At 40.6% G+C, this 18,264-nt stretch overlaps 1 protein-coding gene across 4 annotated transcripts in view; it reads right to left on the bottom strand.

Annotated features, from left to right (window-relative positions):
- The window catches only part of TSPAN9 (tetraspanin 9), a 595,020-nt gene that overhangs the window by 23,647 nt on the left and 553,109 nt on the right, over positions 1 to 18,264 (bottom strand). For all 4 annotated transcript variants that reach the window (XM_040345192.1, XM_040345191.1, XM_040345194.1 and 1 more), the window contains 2 exons: positions 14,601 to 14,792; positions 12,691 to 12,765 (listed from right to left, as the gene is read on the bottom strand). In XM_040345192.1, the coding sequence (XP_040201126.1) occupies positions 12,691 to 12,765; positions 14,601 to 14,792 (267 nt within the window). The remainder of the gene's footprint in view (positions 1 to 12,690; positions 12,766 to 14,600; positions 14,793 to 18,264) is intronic.

Raw genomic sequence — 18,264 nt, 5'->3', positions numbered from 1 at the left:
TGTTTAAAAGAGGGCATCAGTTCATCCAAAATGGTTTGTTAGCTGCATTTCTTCCCCGTTAATGCTTTCAACAGCAGCCTAGTCAGAGGAGTACTTCTCAATTAATGGTCAGTGGAGCGTACTTAATGCAAGGTCTGTGAACCGAGCGCGCCTGATGAAAAGCCAATTGAGCATCGCTCACAACTTGTGGACAATAAACATCTGGATTTTATGAAGCTCCTCTACTCAGGATATTATACTTTTAGAATCCTTATTATACACCCAGGAAATTTTTTAGGTGGGGTTAATTAATGGGTAATTGGTAAGTTAGTGCTGAATACAAAGATGATTAGTAATTTTAGCTGGTAATACTGAAGCAGTGGCAGACAGGACTTTGTAGCAAAGTTCTTTGACTGACCTTCAAGGTGTTGCTTCCTGCATAAATTGGAACTAGCATCTGCGGGACATTAAGGGTCAGCTCTGCTTCTTCCCCAGGGCCCAATTATATAGTATCTGTATTAAATCCCAATTTTTGGGATTTTTATTTTGAGATAGGCAGCCCAGCTTAATCAAAAAATATAAAATGCAGTTCTGGCTACAATTATCCGCTTCTCTTCAATGTTGTCCACTGAAGACTAACCTTTCAAGGTCTAACAAGCCCTGGGCATCATGGACCCTCACCTCATGTACTTGTGCACTCTATACAGTATAACACCATAGAGAGTGGCATTGATGTGTATAAGTCACGTCTTCACCTGGAAATTCAAACAGGGGCCCTTGAAGGCTAATCTTGTTAAATAGGTGACAAAGTTTAGATCAAGTTCTAACTTAGGCCCCTTTCACACGGGTGGACCGTTCAGGTCCGCATGTCAGTTTTTTCGGCGGACCTGAACGAGCGCTCCATGCAAGTCTATGGAGCGTTGGATGTCAGCGGTGACCATGTCCGCTAACATCCGATCCGCTAAAATCAGACGTATGGCGATACATTCGCCATCCGTCCTGGCGGATCGGATCGGATTGGGTGAGATAGGATGAAAATGGACATGCTGTCCGTTTTTGTCCGATCTCTCTATAGCAAGCAGCGGCGCTCGGCAAGCCCCTCCTCACTCAGTGAGCAGAGAGGGACCTGTCATCCGCCGGCTAAGCAGAGATTAACTGAGAGATCTCCCTCTGAGCTGGCGGACTCCGCTGAGCGGATCCGCACAGTGTGAACGAGGCCTTAGATATGCTTGTGCTTTATTAAAAAAATATCACAGACACACATAATGAAAACATTTATATATTGTTTTACGTTCTGTATGTTTGTTATTTTTGCACTCCCACAATTAAGCTGGGGGGGGGGGCTTTGCACATATAATGCAAATTAGGAGGCTCATTTAAATGTAGACCTTTCCAGCTACATACACTTTGCGTTTGCTCACCCATGGCTTTGTTTTTCTGCTGGGAGTGAAAGGAAATCCATGTGTTAACTACAAGTGACTGGAGTTGTAGCTTACATGGACTTCCTGTGTGTCAGCCCTAATTGGTCAAGAGTTGTCACGTTAAGCAAGTAACATGTTCCTCCATACCCAGATGTACTGGGTAATTCTTTAGGTTCCCAGTACTGAACTGATCAGTGGGAAAGCAGGAAAAGTATATACTGCAGAGGACTGACAGGATAAAACAAACCCTTTGCTTTACCTTTGCACAGCACAGGTTTGCTGTTAGCTCTTACAAAAGAGCTTACAAACTGGCTTTCTACTCAAGGCCCCAGTGGGTAAATGGGGCAGCAGGGGAGCATGGGGAAGGTAAGTATCAAAAGCAGAGAATCTAGGATATAATGAGAACCTATTACTTTATCCTGTAATCGACAAAGGGACAGATTCACTATAAAATAGAGCAGGTACAATGTGATTCATCGCATTTTGTCAATAACAGCCTGTGCCCCTGATGACATCATTAATGAAGAAATGTGTTGGGCGGAGTCCCAGAGCGAGCCTAGTGTGTGATAGTTCAGAGGGGTGTAGCGGCTGGCTGGTGGTGGATTGTGTGGTGAGACACACATAAACAGTAAGTGTAGTTATTACTTATTTTAATCAATTAAAATGTCTAGCGGTGAGCACTATATCCTGTTCTCCTAGAGCCTTACGGTTTGGCATAAATGAGTGGGGCTGAGTCTGACAAGCCACCTGCTGTTTGATCTTGGGACCAAGAGGTTTATTCTGAAAATCCTGTTTCGGTGAGGGACAAGCTCCATAGTGAGGTGTTTGATGCTGACTTCATCTTCCTGGCTCTGCACTGCCCTTGGATTTAAAGAAATATACATGTTTTGATGTTTGTGGTAAAACAATAGAGATGTGGGGACACATGAGAGGGGTTAGTGGAGGTCTCATGTGGAGATTATGCATAGCTATGTTATCTCAAGGATAAGGAATTTTGGACAGTTTTTTCTCACAAAATTTGCACTGATCACTTTTTTAAATTAACATATTCATATTGTAACAATGTCAAATGAATGATTGTTAATTTAATAGTTTTGTTCATGATGCTAGTAAACACTTAGCACATCACTTTTTTTTTTACACTTTTGAAGTGACTCATCATCATTGTTCATACTTGCAGCATACACATTTTTCCTGATCTGCGAGCAAATGTATTTACACATAAGCTTCAGAAGATCCGAAACTGGGATAAAATTACTTAAAGTGTTCATAAACCCAGGACCCTGCATTCACTATATCTGGTCTCCCACAGTACACAGATCATGGAAATATTTTAGTAACTCTAAACTGCTAAATACCTTTTCTCATCAGCAGTATATAGCAATCTATAAGTGACTGGTTAAAGCTTGTAGGAGGAGTTTTCATTCTACTCTTTCTGTCCTATGAGGCTGCAGGACCCCTGTCCCTCTGTCTGGACAGTGCCGATTAGCCCTGTGCTGATTACATTCACCCTCCCTAGCAATACATACCAAACTGAGCATGTGGAGAGTCCATTCAAGGCTCTGTACTATCAGTAGAGGGATTGGGGACAGTAAGAAGATTCACCTGCAGGAAATGTTTGGTGACTGATAGGGGTTGATTTACTAAAGCCAAATAGACAGTTGCCCTCTACAAGTGCAGTTTCTCCAGAGCTTAGTAAATGAGGTTAGGCTTCACTTTGCAAAGAGTACCCAATCACATGCAAGGAAAAAGAAAATAAATATTTTTTTTGCTTGCAATTTTTTGGATGATGAAAGTCAGCAGAGCTTCTGCTCATTTACAAAGCTCTGCAACTGCACTTTGCATAGTGCACAGTCTTTTTGACCTTACTAAATCCACCCCTCAGAGCCACTGCTTTATAAATATACTCTATTTCATATTCAAATTACAGCAATAATCTAATAGCTAGCTATTGCAGTCTGAACATCCTAATATTTCTCTGCACTGTCTTAGGGTGTTTACAGTCAGCAGGTAATAACAAATGATACTCCTGAATTTGAGCATCGCTTGCAATTATGGGGCTGTTTGTGAACTCCTAGAGGGCGATAAGCGCTTCAGGCAGTCAGAGGTTCTCATTAAAGCAAAAGTGGGAAATCTCTCTACCATTAGGACTGATCCTTTCTTCTGCTATGAAGAAAAGGAAAAGATCAAAGTATAGTACATGCACTGCTGTCATCAGGCTCAGGCTACTCACTTGAGGCTGGACAGATATCTTTCTGCCAGTCATTCCAAAAGAGACATTTGCCCCTCTATGGCCATCATTGCTGGACAAGCCTATAAGGCTCTGTTAACATCTAGGCATTGCAGTTTTACAGACATTTTTGCAGAGTTTTGCAGCGTTTTCAAGGTTAAAAGGTTACCAATGTGATAGCAAAAAAAAAAAAAAAACTCCTGTAATCTGAAAAAAAATAAGCTCATGTACTTTTTTGGGTGACTGGTGTTTTAAGCGACAGATGTGAACAGGGGCCACTGAAATTAATAGGATTTCTCTCGTTTAGAGCGAAAAAATCCCCCAAATCACCTAGGTGTGAACGGAGCCTAATGGCCTGTACACATGATCCAAAAATCGGACGACAGGTCGGCTGACTTTTTTTGCTTAATTACAGGCGTTTTAGAGTAGAAATTGAATAGGTTACTAAAGTCATGAAAATTCTTGTAAGACAGAAAAAAAAATCGGAAGTGATGTCATGTGTTGTAATGTATTTGTGTTGTATTTTCAGTCGACAACTATACTGCATAAAAGAAAATCGTACGATCTGCCATTGTACGAGGAACATTTTTGTGCTTGTCCATTCGAATAATATCGGACGAATTACTAACGATCCGATTATCGTAAGATTCTTCCTTGGAAGACAGTTTTTCTAGGACAGTCGGATCGTGTGTACGGGCCATAAGAGTTCCAACTGGCTAGCTAGAACACAACCTCTCCCCAGCTAGACTATTACGATTAGTAGTGACAGTTTAGGTAAGGGCGCAGTTGCACTGCAGAACAGAACTACCGTGCACGTAACTTTTTCTGGATAGGTAACAACTGATATAATTAAAGTACATCTAAAGGCAAAGGTTTCAATTTTGGATAGAGTGGTGTAAGGGTTATGCCACGTACACACGACCATTTTTCATGACGAGAAAAATGCAATTTTTTAACTTGGTCATTAAAAACGATGTGTAGGCTCCAGAGCATTTTTCTCGACATGAAAAATGGGCATTAAAAATTTAGAACATGCTCTAATTTTTCACGTTGTCGCTTTCTCACGTTGTGAAAAACGGTCGTGTGTACGCGACATTAGGATTTTTTTCTTATTGTGGCCTGTGTCTGTGCTGGAGAGATTCACTATCTTGATTTGTCCCCAGTGGTACACAGATGGCAAAATCCTGACAGCTTTTACCATTCCCTTCGCTATCCAATTTTTTTTTAGCTTTACTGTAAGTATGGTAAATCATTTAGAATACACTGTACTAAAAAGCTGATAATTTCCTGTATTTAAAAGAAAAGAATACTTTTAATCGTTCAAAACCAAAAAATCCAAATATAAAATATTCAGCACTTGAGTGACCTTAGAAACAGTGGCCCAGATTCAAGAAGCAATTGCGCCTGTGTAACCATAGGTTACACAGCGCAATTGCTTACTTGCTCCGGCGTTACGAATGCTCCTGATTCAGGAACATCGTAACGCCGACTGCAGCCTGAAATCTGCGTGGCATAAGGCTCTTATGCCACGCATATTTTAGGCTGCATTCTTGCGATGACCGCTAGGGGGCGCTCCCATTGTGCTCAGTGTATAGTATGCAAATTGCATACTAATACCGATTCACAATGTTGCGCGAGCCCTGCGTACGCAAGTTACGTTGTTTCCGTACAGCGTGTTTAGCGTAAGGCTGCCCCTTCTAATAGTAGGGGCAGCCAATGCTAAAGTATACCTGTCGTTCCCGCGTCTCGAAATTTGAATTTCACGTCGTTTGTGTAAGTGATTCGTGAATGGCGCTGGACGCCATTCACGTTCACTTGGAAGCAAATGACGTCCTTGCAACGTCATTTGCCGCAATGCACGTCAGGAAAGTTTCCCGACGGAGCATGCGCTCTACGCTCGGCGTGGGAGCGCGCCTAATTTAAATGATTCCCGCCCCCTACGGGATCATTTAAATTGCGTGCTCTAGTGCCGGGCAATTTTGCCGGCGCGCCCTCGCAATTTACGGAGCTACTGCTCCGTGAATCGAGGGCAGCGGAGCAAATTTGCGGGGGCGCAGGGCAAAATCGTTGCCCTGCGCCTCCGCAAAAAAAGCGCAAATCTCTTTGAATCCGGGCCACTGAAAATAAGGCTAAAACTAAGCATTAAGTTGACCTAGCATCCAATATATTTTTTGATAGCTGCTTGCAGTAAAAGTATGAATATAGTATGTAATCCACAGTGCTGTCACTTTAAATCATTAATGTTCCGCTTGGACTGCTTGCTGTTCACCAAATGTCAGTATATTAAAACACTTGTTTGCAATATATAACTCTACCCACAGCGTTGTCTTTCAATACTACTCAATTTACAGCCTAGATCTATAAAAGCAGTTACAGTGGAACCTTAGATTACAAGCATAATCCGTTCCAGGAGAATGCTTGTAATCCAAAGCACTCACATATCAAAGCGAGTTTCTCCATAGAAGTTAATGAAAACAAAGATAATTTGTTCCGCATTGACTTCTATTGCATGCAATACCGCATGTGGCCCAAGATGGGGGGTGCGGGAGAGCCTTGGAAATACGCGAGGACATCTCTGCTGAACTCGGAAACCCTGGGAAAGGCTTGAAAACAATCAGGAACAAGGTATTTCCGAGTATTTGAGTGGTTCTGAGTATTTCTGAACGTTCTAAGTGTCACGGGCGCCCCCGCATCTCTGGCCAAATGTGGTACTGCACACATCATCGTATTGTGAAACAACACTTGAAAAATGGGTCAGGATTTTTTTTTTTTAACTTGTTCGTCTTTCAAAACGATTGCTAACCGCGTTACTCGTTAACCAAGGTTCCATTGTATACCATTCTCTTTCTTCTTAAAAGTATAAATAAATTAAGTTTTAATTTCAAATAGATATCTGTATGCCAATTTAAAACAGTTTATTGATATTATTTATTTATATATTTTTACTATGTATTCAGTTATTTTTTTTAACATATGACCAGCAGCAGAGGACTAGAAGCTCCTCCTATGATTCCCTGTAGTCAGACTGGGAAAGATCTGGGTCAAATGACAGCTATATATTGATTAGAAAAAAGGTACTTAGATGTATTTGTTTTATTAAATTAGTTACAGTGTCATCATCCACATGCAGAAATTGAAGGGGCAATATAAATTAAACAGTGGGCCAGATTCTCGTAGATTCCGGCGTAGCGTAGTGTAAGCTATTTTCACTACGCCGCCGCAACTTACTGGAGCAAGTGCTGTATTCTCCAAGCACTTGCTCCGTAATTTGCGGCGGCGTGGTGTAAATGGCCCGGCGTATCCCTGCGTAATTCAAAGGGGGCGGCTTGTATTTAAATTAAGCGCGCCCCCGTGAAGAACGAATTGCGCATGCGCCGGCCTTAAACGTAGGCCACTGCGCATGCTCCGTAGTACCCCGTAAATACATTGGTTGCGACGTGAACGTAATTAACGCACAGCCCTATTCGCGACGAGTTACGTAAACGACGGAAAAACCCGACGCTGTCCCGGCGGCCATACTTAACATGGCATACGGCGGACCGACGTAAGGTTACCCCTCATATAGCAGGGGTAACCTTACGCTTACGGAAACGACGTAAACTACGGCGAAGCGGCGCAGAAACATTCGGGAATCTGCGTATTCGGCTCATTTGCATATGCGACGCTGTAATCGACGTAAAAGACACCTAGCGGCCAGCGTAGTATTGCATTTAGGATCCGACGGTGTAAGTGACTTACACCAGTCGGATCCTAGCCTGATTCCGGCGTATCTTGTTTTGAGAATACAAAACAATGATACGCCGGCAGGATTTTCGAATTACGCCGGTGTATCTGTAGATACACCGGCGTAATTCTTTTGAGAATCTGGCCCAGTGTGTTTAGTATCACTTTAAAGGTATTGATTCTCAGAGAGATGACAATATTTTCCCTGACATTGCCTCTAACTACTTATCTCTCTAGAAGGACAGAGCCATCTTAGTTCAGGCATCATACAGGGTCAGCATCTTCTGCCTGGACTTCAGATGCTGACTCAACCAGGAAAATCCTGGGCCTCTGCAATGTTTGATTATTATAACGTCTGACATGACTGCTGAGGCACAATGTATAGAAAACCTTCACCCTTGCCCACTCACCACATTAAATAAACACACTTACAACCATCACGTTGGAAAGAGCAACGCCATAGCTTTATTAAAATCCAACACATAACATGTGAACACTTTTAAACTGGTGCCAGTCACAGTTGTACTGTGAGCACACAATTCCAAAAGGGGGCCTGTCCTTACCATAAGTGCTGGACAGTCCGCCTACTTCTGATTTCCATCAAGGGCATAGCCCATTACAGCAACTTTTTTACTGGCAAGGTCAAGAAACAGCCGCAAGCTGTGACATACCATAGAAAAAAGGGGCGGAAGGGTGGGCAGCTCTGCCAGCCACGTTCCCCGAAAGACCCAGAATTTCCTGGGGCAATACTGTTCTAAACTCAGGCCCAGCCCATCCTCCATAGTAAAACCAATCCTTGGTGACCACTCAGCCACCTTGTCCTGCACCTGGCCATGTCCCCATCAGTCAAGGCTCACTTTTCCTAAGGGGGCTCAAGAGGCCTTCATCCTGCTGCACTGCTGAGACTTTCTACAAAGTTACAATTTGACTGTCTGATCACTGGGGGAAAGGAGATTGAGGAACTGCTTCTTACTGCCTGCCAGCAGACTGTTGGCATCATCCTGGCCTAGGCAAAGTCCCTTGACAGGGCCTAAAAAAATAAGAATAAAGCAGGCCAAGTTTGTTTGAAATTATACTCATGGTGTATCTTGGGAAATGGCATGAATATTTGTAGTGTAGACTTATTACTAAAAGATCTACTTTAGAAGAACATCCAACTGATTCAGCTGGCTACAGGTAACAACGTTATGTCTGTAAGCCCTTCCTGAGGCTGGCAGACATCCTTAGGACAAGCATTTTTGATAGGGTCACATTTTTCTTGATCCCAGTCTCTCGAAGGCCTCGTACACACGACCGGACATGTCCGCTGAAACTGGTCCGCGGACCAGTGTCAGCGGACAGATCCAATCGTGTGTACAGGCTAGCAGACAGATTTCCAGCGGACAAATGTTTCTTAGCATGCTAAGAAACATGTCCGCTGGAAAGCTGTCCGGCGGACATGTCCGCTGGTTAGTACACCTAACCAGCGGACAGATATCTCCCGCATGCGTCGATTGGAAGTATTTTACCTCCTGGTTTGGTGACGTGGCAGCGTCAACGTCACCGCGCTGTCTGTCCGCTCGTTGTCTGTCCGCTCGTCTGTACGGGGCCTTACTGTACATTGTTCAACCCAAACATGGATATTCATATAATGCTCTTTTATAAGGAATATTGTTAAGTGGCCAGATCCTGCTTGTAAAATTGACCACCATCTTAGGTTTGTAGCAACCTTTAGGATCTCACCTATCAGAACATGATCATCTACAAGGCAACCTGGGCAAAAGCCTATAGCGTGGTGGATGTCCAGGGGGGTTCAGCTACAACTTTCATTCTCCTGCTGTAAACCTGGGGACATTAAAATTGGTCAAAGATGTGCACCTGTCGGTCACTTCATAAAGTTGGTCTCTGACGAGGCTATACTAGTACAGACAATGCAAATATGGTGTCTATTTCAATTATTATTATTAAGTCAATCTAACAGATAGGGAAGGGGATAAACTGCTTCCTTGCCTAGGGACCCATTCTGCTTTAATCTCTCTCTGTCTCCTCTCACCTGTATAGTAAAGGAACAAGATCCTAGTCACAGCTTGTTGGCACCAGTCCTCTGAGACAACACCTATACATTTTTCGAACGCTGGGACACAGAACAGATATTGCAGCAGTAAACTTTCATCTCCCTGAAGATTTAATAGAGTTTTAATTGGTCTAAATGGGACCCATTACTTTGTCCGTCATTACAAACTCCACTTTTGCTCAGAATCGCTGCCATAACTTTGAAGTTCTCCTACGGCATCATTAAGTCTCTCAAATCCTGTTAGATGCAACAGCAATTGCTTTTCCAAATAAGACATCCTTATAAACATCCTTCCACTTTGATATGCAAATGCCTTCAACATAAATGCAGGAATGTCGGTAACGATAAGAAAAGTGATTGTTCGTCACTAGTACTTGTTCCTTCCCCAGAAATATCTTAAAAGCAATAAGACAGCAGATAAAAAAGAAGCAATTTTTTTTTTGTTTTGTTTTTTCTAATTTAATATGCTTCTTTTGTTTTTAACAGCTACCCAAACCTTCCGTCAGCTGAACTGCATTTAATCCTAACCTGAGATATAATTCTTAAATATCCCTTTAAGCTTAAAAGATTTTTCTAAATTGCATCATTAGTAAAAATTATAAAGTAGATATAAAGTCGCCCTTTTTTGGATGCCAGGTGCCTGAATTCCAGCGGCGGGGATGTTTTTTGAAGCACCTAATTAGAGCCATAAGCTCTAAAAAAGCTTAAAAAAAGGTGGACTGCTTTTCTAACACTGAATCGCCTCTCCACCAATCAGGTAGCGCGGGTAAAATACCCGTTACCTGATTGGCTGAAAGCACAGGCTCTCCGATTGGACGCCTAGCAGAACGGAACAAAAGAGGAGGGGAAACATGGAGGACACAGGAGCCTTCCCACAGCTCGCCACCGTCACCCATTGCCTGACCCACCACTAAGATGGGGTAAGTGCCAGGCAGGCAACAGGTGGGCAGGGGGTCAAAGTGGCGACTTATGATGGGCACAAGTGGCGTCATTTGATGAGCACAAGTGGCTGCAATTGATGGTTTTTTTTTAGTATTTTCCAGCTTGTTTGCCCTCCCCCAAAAATTTTGAGCACCAGCCGCCAATGTGCCCAAGACAGGGACTCAGGTGTAGTTTAAGTGTATTTTTCCTGCACATTTATTTAGAAAGGCAATAAACAAACACAATTTGATGAAGTGGCTCTTTGTACAGGAAGCCCATAGCTTAAAGCAAAAAAAACATTCGTTCAAGCCACTACCTAAATTTTTGTCAGCTGACTAACACAGTACACTCAAATCAAATAAACAGGGCTCTAAGCACCCATCAGCTCCTAACATAAATATATATATATATATATATATATATATATATATATATATATATATATATATATATATATATATATATATATATATATATATATATACTGTATATATATATACTGTATATATCTTATGAGGACTGATACCTGGAGCCCAGAGACTTTGTAGAGTCTACAAACCCTCTGGGCTCCAAGTACAGTATCAAGCTTTACAATAAATATATATTTATTTCAGGAGACTTTTTTGGGGGGGCTTATGTTGTTCTTAGGCCCACTGCGTGTGTTACAATCTGATTGTGCAATCTCCTTTAGATCTACCAACAAGTATGTAAGGCATAGGACTGCATTATTGGTTGCAAATTGATTAGATAATTTAGGCAGGTCCTCATATCACATAGTTTAGATAGAAGCAAAGTTGATTGTACAGAGATTGTATGGTCAGATTGTAATGTGTGTATTGAGCCTTAAGGTGTTCCTTAAAGTGTTACTAAAACCACAACCGTGAAATCAGTCTGTATACGCAGTAAAGCATGCTTGGTATACTCAGAACCTAAGGGGTTAATCCTCTGCATTGTGTAAAAAGGCTGTTTGATCCTGTATGCACAGATCCTCCCCTTCTTGCATTGTCTCCAAAACATGTCCGGATAAGACAGTTACTGAAGTTAGGCTGCACATGATCAGTTTGGTTTGTATTGCCAGAGAGTTTTTTTTTTCCTTGGAAGAGTGCATGTGATCAGCACAGGGCCAATCAGCACTGTCCAGACAGTGTCCTGCACCCTGATAGGACAGCCAGTGCATTATGAAAACTCATCCTACAAGGTTTAACGAGGCACTAATAGAAGTCACATGACTGCTATAAACTGCTCATGAGAAAAGGTATTTAGCAGTTTATAGTTACTAAAACAATTGCATTTCCATGTTCTGTGTACTGTGGGTGACCAGATATAGTGAATGCAGGGTCCCGGGTTTAGTAACACTTTAAGTGGCCTGTTCTTTGTGCGACTGGTAGATTTTTCTCCCAAGGACTTGGGGTTAGAATCCACTAAATAAATGGCGTAGTTTTCCAATGAGTCCCTCAAGAGGACTCAGTCCCTTGCTGTCTGTACTGGGGAGGCATTACTGGAGCAGTGATAAACCTATGTCCTAGTGAAGTCCTGTTCAGAGGTATATAGGCAGAACTATCCACAGATATGTGTGTGGTAAAGTTATAAAACATCAGTGAAATCTCTAGTGATATAATTCCGTGATTTATCCTCCTATATCACCTATACAGTACTGTATGTAATGCACATAATTTAATTTTCCCCAGAGCTTAGTAAATGTGGTGATGTTACACTTTGTAAAGAATACAAAGAAAATAAAAAAATAGCATTTTTGCTTGCACATTATTGGATGGTGGAAATCAGGACAGCTTCACCACTATCATTAGCTCTGGGGAAAATGAATAAAAAAAAAGCACTTTCAAGGTGCACAGTCTATATGCCTATAGTAAATCCACCCCATTGCATGGCAAGAAATGTTGGATACTAAAAACAGCTAGAGGCAAGGAAATTCCTATCTTATACAGGGTAAATATGGAAGTTGTAGTTAAGAAAATGCTAATAAGGGACTACCATTGTAAAATATATATATATATATATATATATATATATATATGCAGCACTCAGTACCCAAGTGCTACATGACAATTTCTAATCACAAAAATGTAATATAGAGAATCACTGGGTGTTGCTTTTTAGCTGTTGAAGACCCGTCCAATGAAAAGATCTGCTTGGTTTCTTGGACAGCTTGGTTGCTGTACCATTTTTGGTGGATGTCAGCTAGGACATTTCACTGCTTTGCTGCATGAATTACTCCAAAGAAGACTGAGACTTAAAGGGAAAACCTCCTATACAAATGATGTAGCCTTAGCAACGTGATATTTGCTGGTAGATACTGCATGCCTTTGTATTTAAAAAATATGCAACATATATTAATAGCTTACCTTGTCCATGTAGACAAAGAATAGGATAAGGAGTATTAGCTCAGCCAAAAGAATAATCAGCAAAATGATGAAAAACTGCAAAAGAAGTCAACAAATGAAATGTCAATGTACTGCCAGAGATCAGCAGACCTGAGATGCAAAAAAAGACAAAAAAAAAAGCTATTTCCGCAGAGTGGAGCAAGTCCCTTAAAGGAGAAAATACGTTTGATGGTGGTTTAAAGAGTCGCATGGTTGACCAGCAAAATTGTTAGTTGAAACCACGATTACTGACCTTGTAGGTCAGTGTATAAGGTGAGCGAGCACTGCACCCAGAGGTGATTGGTGGTTGGAGCATTCCTGGATATTCACCTTGTTTCATTTGCTCGAAGTGTGGACTTTTTTGGAGCACATATAATTTTATTATGTTATTTATGGATATTTATATCTGAGAGCACTTTCACTTATCACTGAATGATCGTTTAGATGCAGATGGTTTCCATTAATAGTATTTCTCTATGTGAATATGTGATTAATTACGTTTTATTTAGTCATTATGTTTATGTGGTATCACTAGTATAGGTTTATGTTAATGAAATATGCCATCCCCAGCACAGTGTATCAATGCTCTTATTGATTTTTTGCATAGGGAAAATAGGTGGAGCTGTGATCTCAGGATTAAATGTTGCATTGCGTATAAGAAGCCAATGGATGGGAAATGTCAATTAACCACCCATCAGTAAAGTTCTTTTGTGTACATCTTGTCTTTCTGGCAAAATCTTTGTTTAGGCCCATCTTTCAGGGTGGCAACCCGCCCTTCTTTTTCTATTAATGATAAGTTCTGAGTGAATACAATATTAGTTGGAACAGGTGGATCTACAGATGAATACTAAAATGTTTTTAGTGGGGCTGCTTGGCAAAGATGATGACACCAGATCTGATTCTTTTTACAATGGTGGATGGAGTTAACTGGGTAGCACCTTGTTCCTTACAGCACCTATAGACAATCATTTGATCCATCTGGTTATATGCACTGCCCTATACAAAAAGCAAGACTCTCCTATCTTTCAGTTTTCTCTATCCACCATTATTAATAAACAATTTAGCATCCAGGGCTCTGTGCTGCGGGGTCACATGGTTGCATCATGCAGTACTAAAGTTATGCATGTTTCCTTACCTCTATTCATTAGATTCATGCCTGGCTCCAATAAACTCTCCTGAAAATCACACACTTTCATGTTTGCTTTTCTTTAAATTAAATTTTGAGGCTAAAAGTGGACATACACTAAAAAAACTTAAATTGGTTGAAATTCGATTAGTTGGTGGCCCTGTTGGCACCACTCCACCCTGACATCCTTCAACTGAAAAATCAAACAAGGCCGACATTTTTTGGACAAACAGCACCTGCATCTAATAAGATATTTTGCCAGTTGGCAGCAGGGTATTCATTTATCAACGCCATTTAGCTTGGACTGAATAATATGTTACATTTATTTTATTTAGGCTGAAAAAATATAATCTATTGCTGTATGGCCAGCCTTAATGGGTGCCATCTGTTGTTTGTTGTTAATGGGTGCCAACCCTTTAGTGTTCTTAAAGGTAAAAATCTTTTCTCAGGTTAGGTCTTCCAATCCTGACATGAGACTGTCTGCTATCTTCAAGACCCTCAGCCGCCCATTGCTGATGTGGGATACTGCATTCTTGCACTATCCCCTTGTCCATAATGGTTTGAATAACCCTGATAAAGCATGTAAAAAGTTTAGAAAGCAAAATGGGATGTGGTGCTCTATCATTGGTACAGACCTAATCTCCAGTATGCTAGGACCTAAACGTCCTCAAGTTCATCACCCAATTTTTTTCAATTGCTTATAAATGAGCAATGTGTATATAAATATAAATTCAGATTTAAAAGCCTAAATTGCATTGCAACTTACACTTAAAAGTAGGCACTTGTTTTCCTTGATAGCACCTAGACAACCGAGGAAGCCGGTCACCATGACAATTGTGCCGATGGCAATCACTAGGTTTGCCGCTGAGAGCGATGGAAAACTGGGAGAAAATGTTGCAAAGTTTCCTTGTGATACAGACAGCCATATTCCAACTCCCAATAATCCGCATCCACAGAGCTGAAAGACAAAACGATAAAAAAAACTCAGTAAAACAAACCCTAAAAACTCCAGGTGGCATAGTAATCAAAGCAAATATATATATATATATAAAAAAAAAACAGTTATGCATTATTTTCAAATTTTCTAATTTTATAAAAGTGACCCTTAAACTAGCGAAGCATCATTATGCCTATCCTTGGATGTTTTTATGATTTCTATGTGTTTTTATATTTATTTTTACATACAGTATTTTGTACTCAAACCAATGACCTGTGGCTGCTACTGGATCCATTTGTACATGCAACATGACCCTCAAACAAGCAAAGCTTGTACTCGTAAACCTATTTCAAACACAATATTTTCATTGCCATGTTACATGAAAAACATTCCCAGTTACGAGAGAGACATATTGTGAGACACCGCTACACAACATCATTTTAAAGAGAAGTGCATGTTTTAAGAGACTGTCAAGAAAACACTACCAAGTTAAAGCCTTGCCAGGCTCTGTCCCTGCCTTCTTTGAAGTTTTGGCTTTTACATGTTGCAGTCTACATAATGTAAAATACAAAATTTAACAGGGGAATTGGATCCCCCTCATAATGGGCCCAAAAGGTGTGCAGACCCAGAATCTCACCTCTTGGGAGATACAAGAAACTATCAGAGAGCTTAACACTACTGCAGACATGAAACACTGAAAAGCCTTGGGAATTTTTTCTAAGAGATGGTTGGTCCAAGTGACATTGAAGCATATTTTAAACCCAAAATCACAAATGTAATATATTGTAGCTTATCTGTCCTTAGATGAGTTGGCTACATTAGCTTACTTCTTCAGACTTTATTTTCCCCTATTGATTCCGCGAATAAAACATTTTTCTCCACTTTATCTATGGGGACAGCAATGGATGTCACAAGCTGAACCTCAATCATGTCTGCCTTTTATCCTCTCCATTACATAGTTGATTGATGGGACTAGTAGGTTACACAATAAGGATAGTTTGTAAATACTTTATTTTAGAAACTTAGCTCTTTGGTACAGTAGAACATCTATACCTATCCCACCTCACTCTCCCACAACCTAACCTCTAAGAGTTGCCATGGATCATAAAGGGGGTGTTTCTTGCTAGACTCATAATTCATATTTTTAAAACACACTAAAAGCATTAACTACAACCAAGTCTAGTTCCTTATTACCTTCATCTGTCAGCTACTAAATGAAAGCTGGAATTTAAAGACCTGAATATTAGGGTTAGATGGACTACAATATTTCTACTAACCAGGGGGAGAGACGTGTGGGTAAAAAATATGTATCTGTATGGTTATTTATTTACAGCTACTAGGCTTAATCATTTATTTCACAATCGCCTGTACAGGTTCCTCAGCCATTTATCACAGAGAAATCCTACAGGCGTCATCTATTGTATATCAAGAGAGAATTGGATTTGAAGCAATGGTGCCCACGGGAATTTAGTTACAATTGCATCCTAATTCAGCCCTCAATCACTGCAGTTTTTTTTAGGCCAATATTAAACCTGGAGAAAATAGCCGTACAAAGTTGAGCCTCTTCTGTCATGGAGTTATTCAAAAAGATTACTTTTTCATATTGAACCTACGAAACGCCATTAAAGGCCGATTCAATTATGATGCTGAGAACATAAATTAAAGTTTTTAGACCGGCGCAGATTTTACTTATCAGCCCTTAATATAACTCTCTAAGTGGTCCCAGGACTTCAGCACATTTCCTTTTATTTTAAATAAAATACGGATGTAATAGACCACAAAAGCTATAAAGGGAGGCTGAGCGTAAAACAGCAATTGCATGATGCTACAGTGATTATTTCTAATACTTACATAGGGCAGAAAAACACGATTGGAACAAAGAGCAACAGACTGCTTTTCAAATGACTGATTATATTGTTTAAAGGAGTGTATATAATTTTAGCTATTATAGTCTACATGAAAGGTACCGGTATATGAATGTCAAATTTATACAAGCTAGTTAGGGGTTCTTCTTTTTTTTCTAATGGGCAAATACTCCCTCTATTGGCTGTCCACTGCTGATTGGTTGCTGAGATCAAATCAGCTTTAGGATAAGCCACAAAAGACGATGAAGAATTTCTTATAAAACTGTTGATTCGGCACAAGATTTTTTGATAATACACTTTCAAAGAGTACATATATAAAAATGTAGTGGTGTTTTGAAAAGAAAACAATTTTGAGCTTTTTTATCTAAATTTGTAACACATTTGTCAACAACCAAACATACACCCAAAAAAATATTTCTTATTCAAGAATGTCATCTAGTGGTGTCTATAAAATATAAGTGCACATTTACAAAAATGGTAAGCTAGCAGATTAGGGTAACGGGTGGCTTTCAGAAATTCTTAAATCATATCATATAGGAATTCAGCCATGTAGCTTACAGTATTTCAACCCCTCAACCCCTTAGAGTGCCCCCCCCACAAATGACTGGTAGCCAGCGGTACAGACTCCTGATCACGTAACCACCATGGAAGCCAAAAGCAGTGTTCACGTTATTGGGTGATTTGGCCCTCCCCCTGTGTTCAGAAATGTTTAAAGGGATGCTGGGGCAGGTGGGAAAGGGTTAATAAGAACATATTACAAGATTCTACAAGTAGCTGAAACAGGTCAAGTGCAAGTCAGCTGCTTCTGCAAATAATTCTGAATGATTTCAAACACACCTCAAGTTGATGCCAGAAGAATGCTGCTTTTGTCCACTGGAGCTGTGAACACTGGCCCGTACACTGAGATAGAAGGAGCAGTAAGGAACAATCAACTAAGTAGGAAGTAGTGCAAGTATATGTAATGAAAAATGTAATGAAAAACTCTGACTACCCTGTAAACACTGATTACATACGTAATTGCATTGTAATTGCATATGTACAAAGAAACACCTTCTTTTTAAAACAACATAGTAGAACTATGGTGCTCAGGTGTTAAAACTACCTACGACGAATCTGCATCCCTGTCTTACAGACAAGCTCAGATATGTTATGCAGGCTGTTCACACCACTAAGATGGTATTTTTTGGTATGTAAAGTTCTCCCCATAACATAGTCTTTATACCTGATGATCCTGTCAGCAGAACCCTTCAAATCCCACTTCCTCCAACAGAAATTACTGCAGTATGGCAGCTATTTTGTGCCAAGACCAACCTCCCCAATGAGTAACTGAGAGCACACTTCTCCAATCTGGGCCATAATAGTACATCCACATACACACACCCTCTTGCAGCTCAGCCACCCGCAGGGCCTGTCTGATTGGATATAAATTAATTGGATATAACAAGTAAATTCTCATTATTAAGCTCTGCTGTGGTTGAAACATGTTGGGAGCATGGTGTTGGGTAGGAGTGAGCGGCGTGCTGTCAGGGTAATAAACTTTGGCTGGATGTCTTTAGTTTGTGCCTGTTATTTGGATGGTGGAACACATTGGAGAAAAAGCAGACTCCGGGGGCCCTGAAACCCAGCCA

Source organism: Rana temporaria, chromosome 3 (genome assembly GCF_905171775.1).
Source record: "Rana temporaria chromosome 3, aRanTem1.1, whole genome shotgun sequence".
In the NCBI taxonomy this organism is placed as follows: Eukaryota; Metazoa; Chordata; class Amphibia; order Anura; family Ranidae; genus Rana; species Rana temporaria.
Note: the sequence above shows the minus strand (reverse complement) of the source record. Positions and strands in the feature narration are given on the sequence as shown.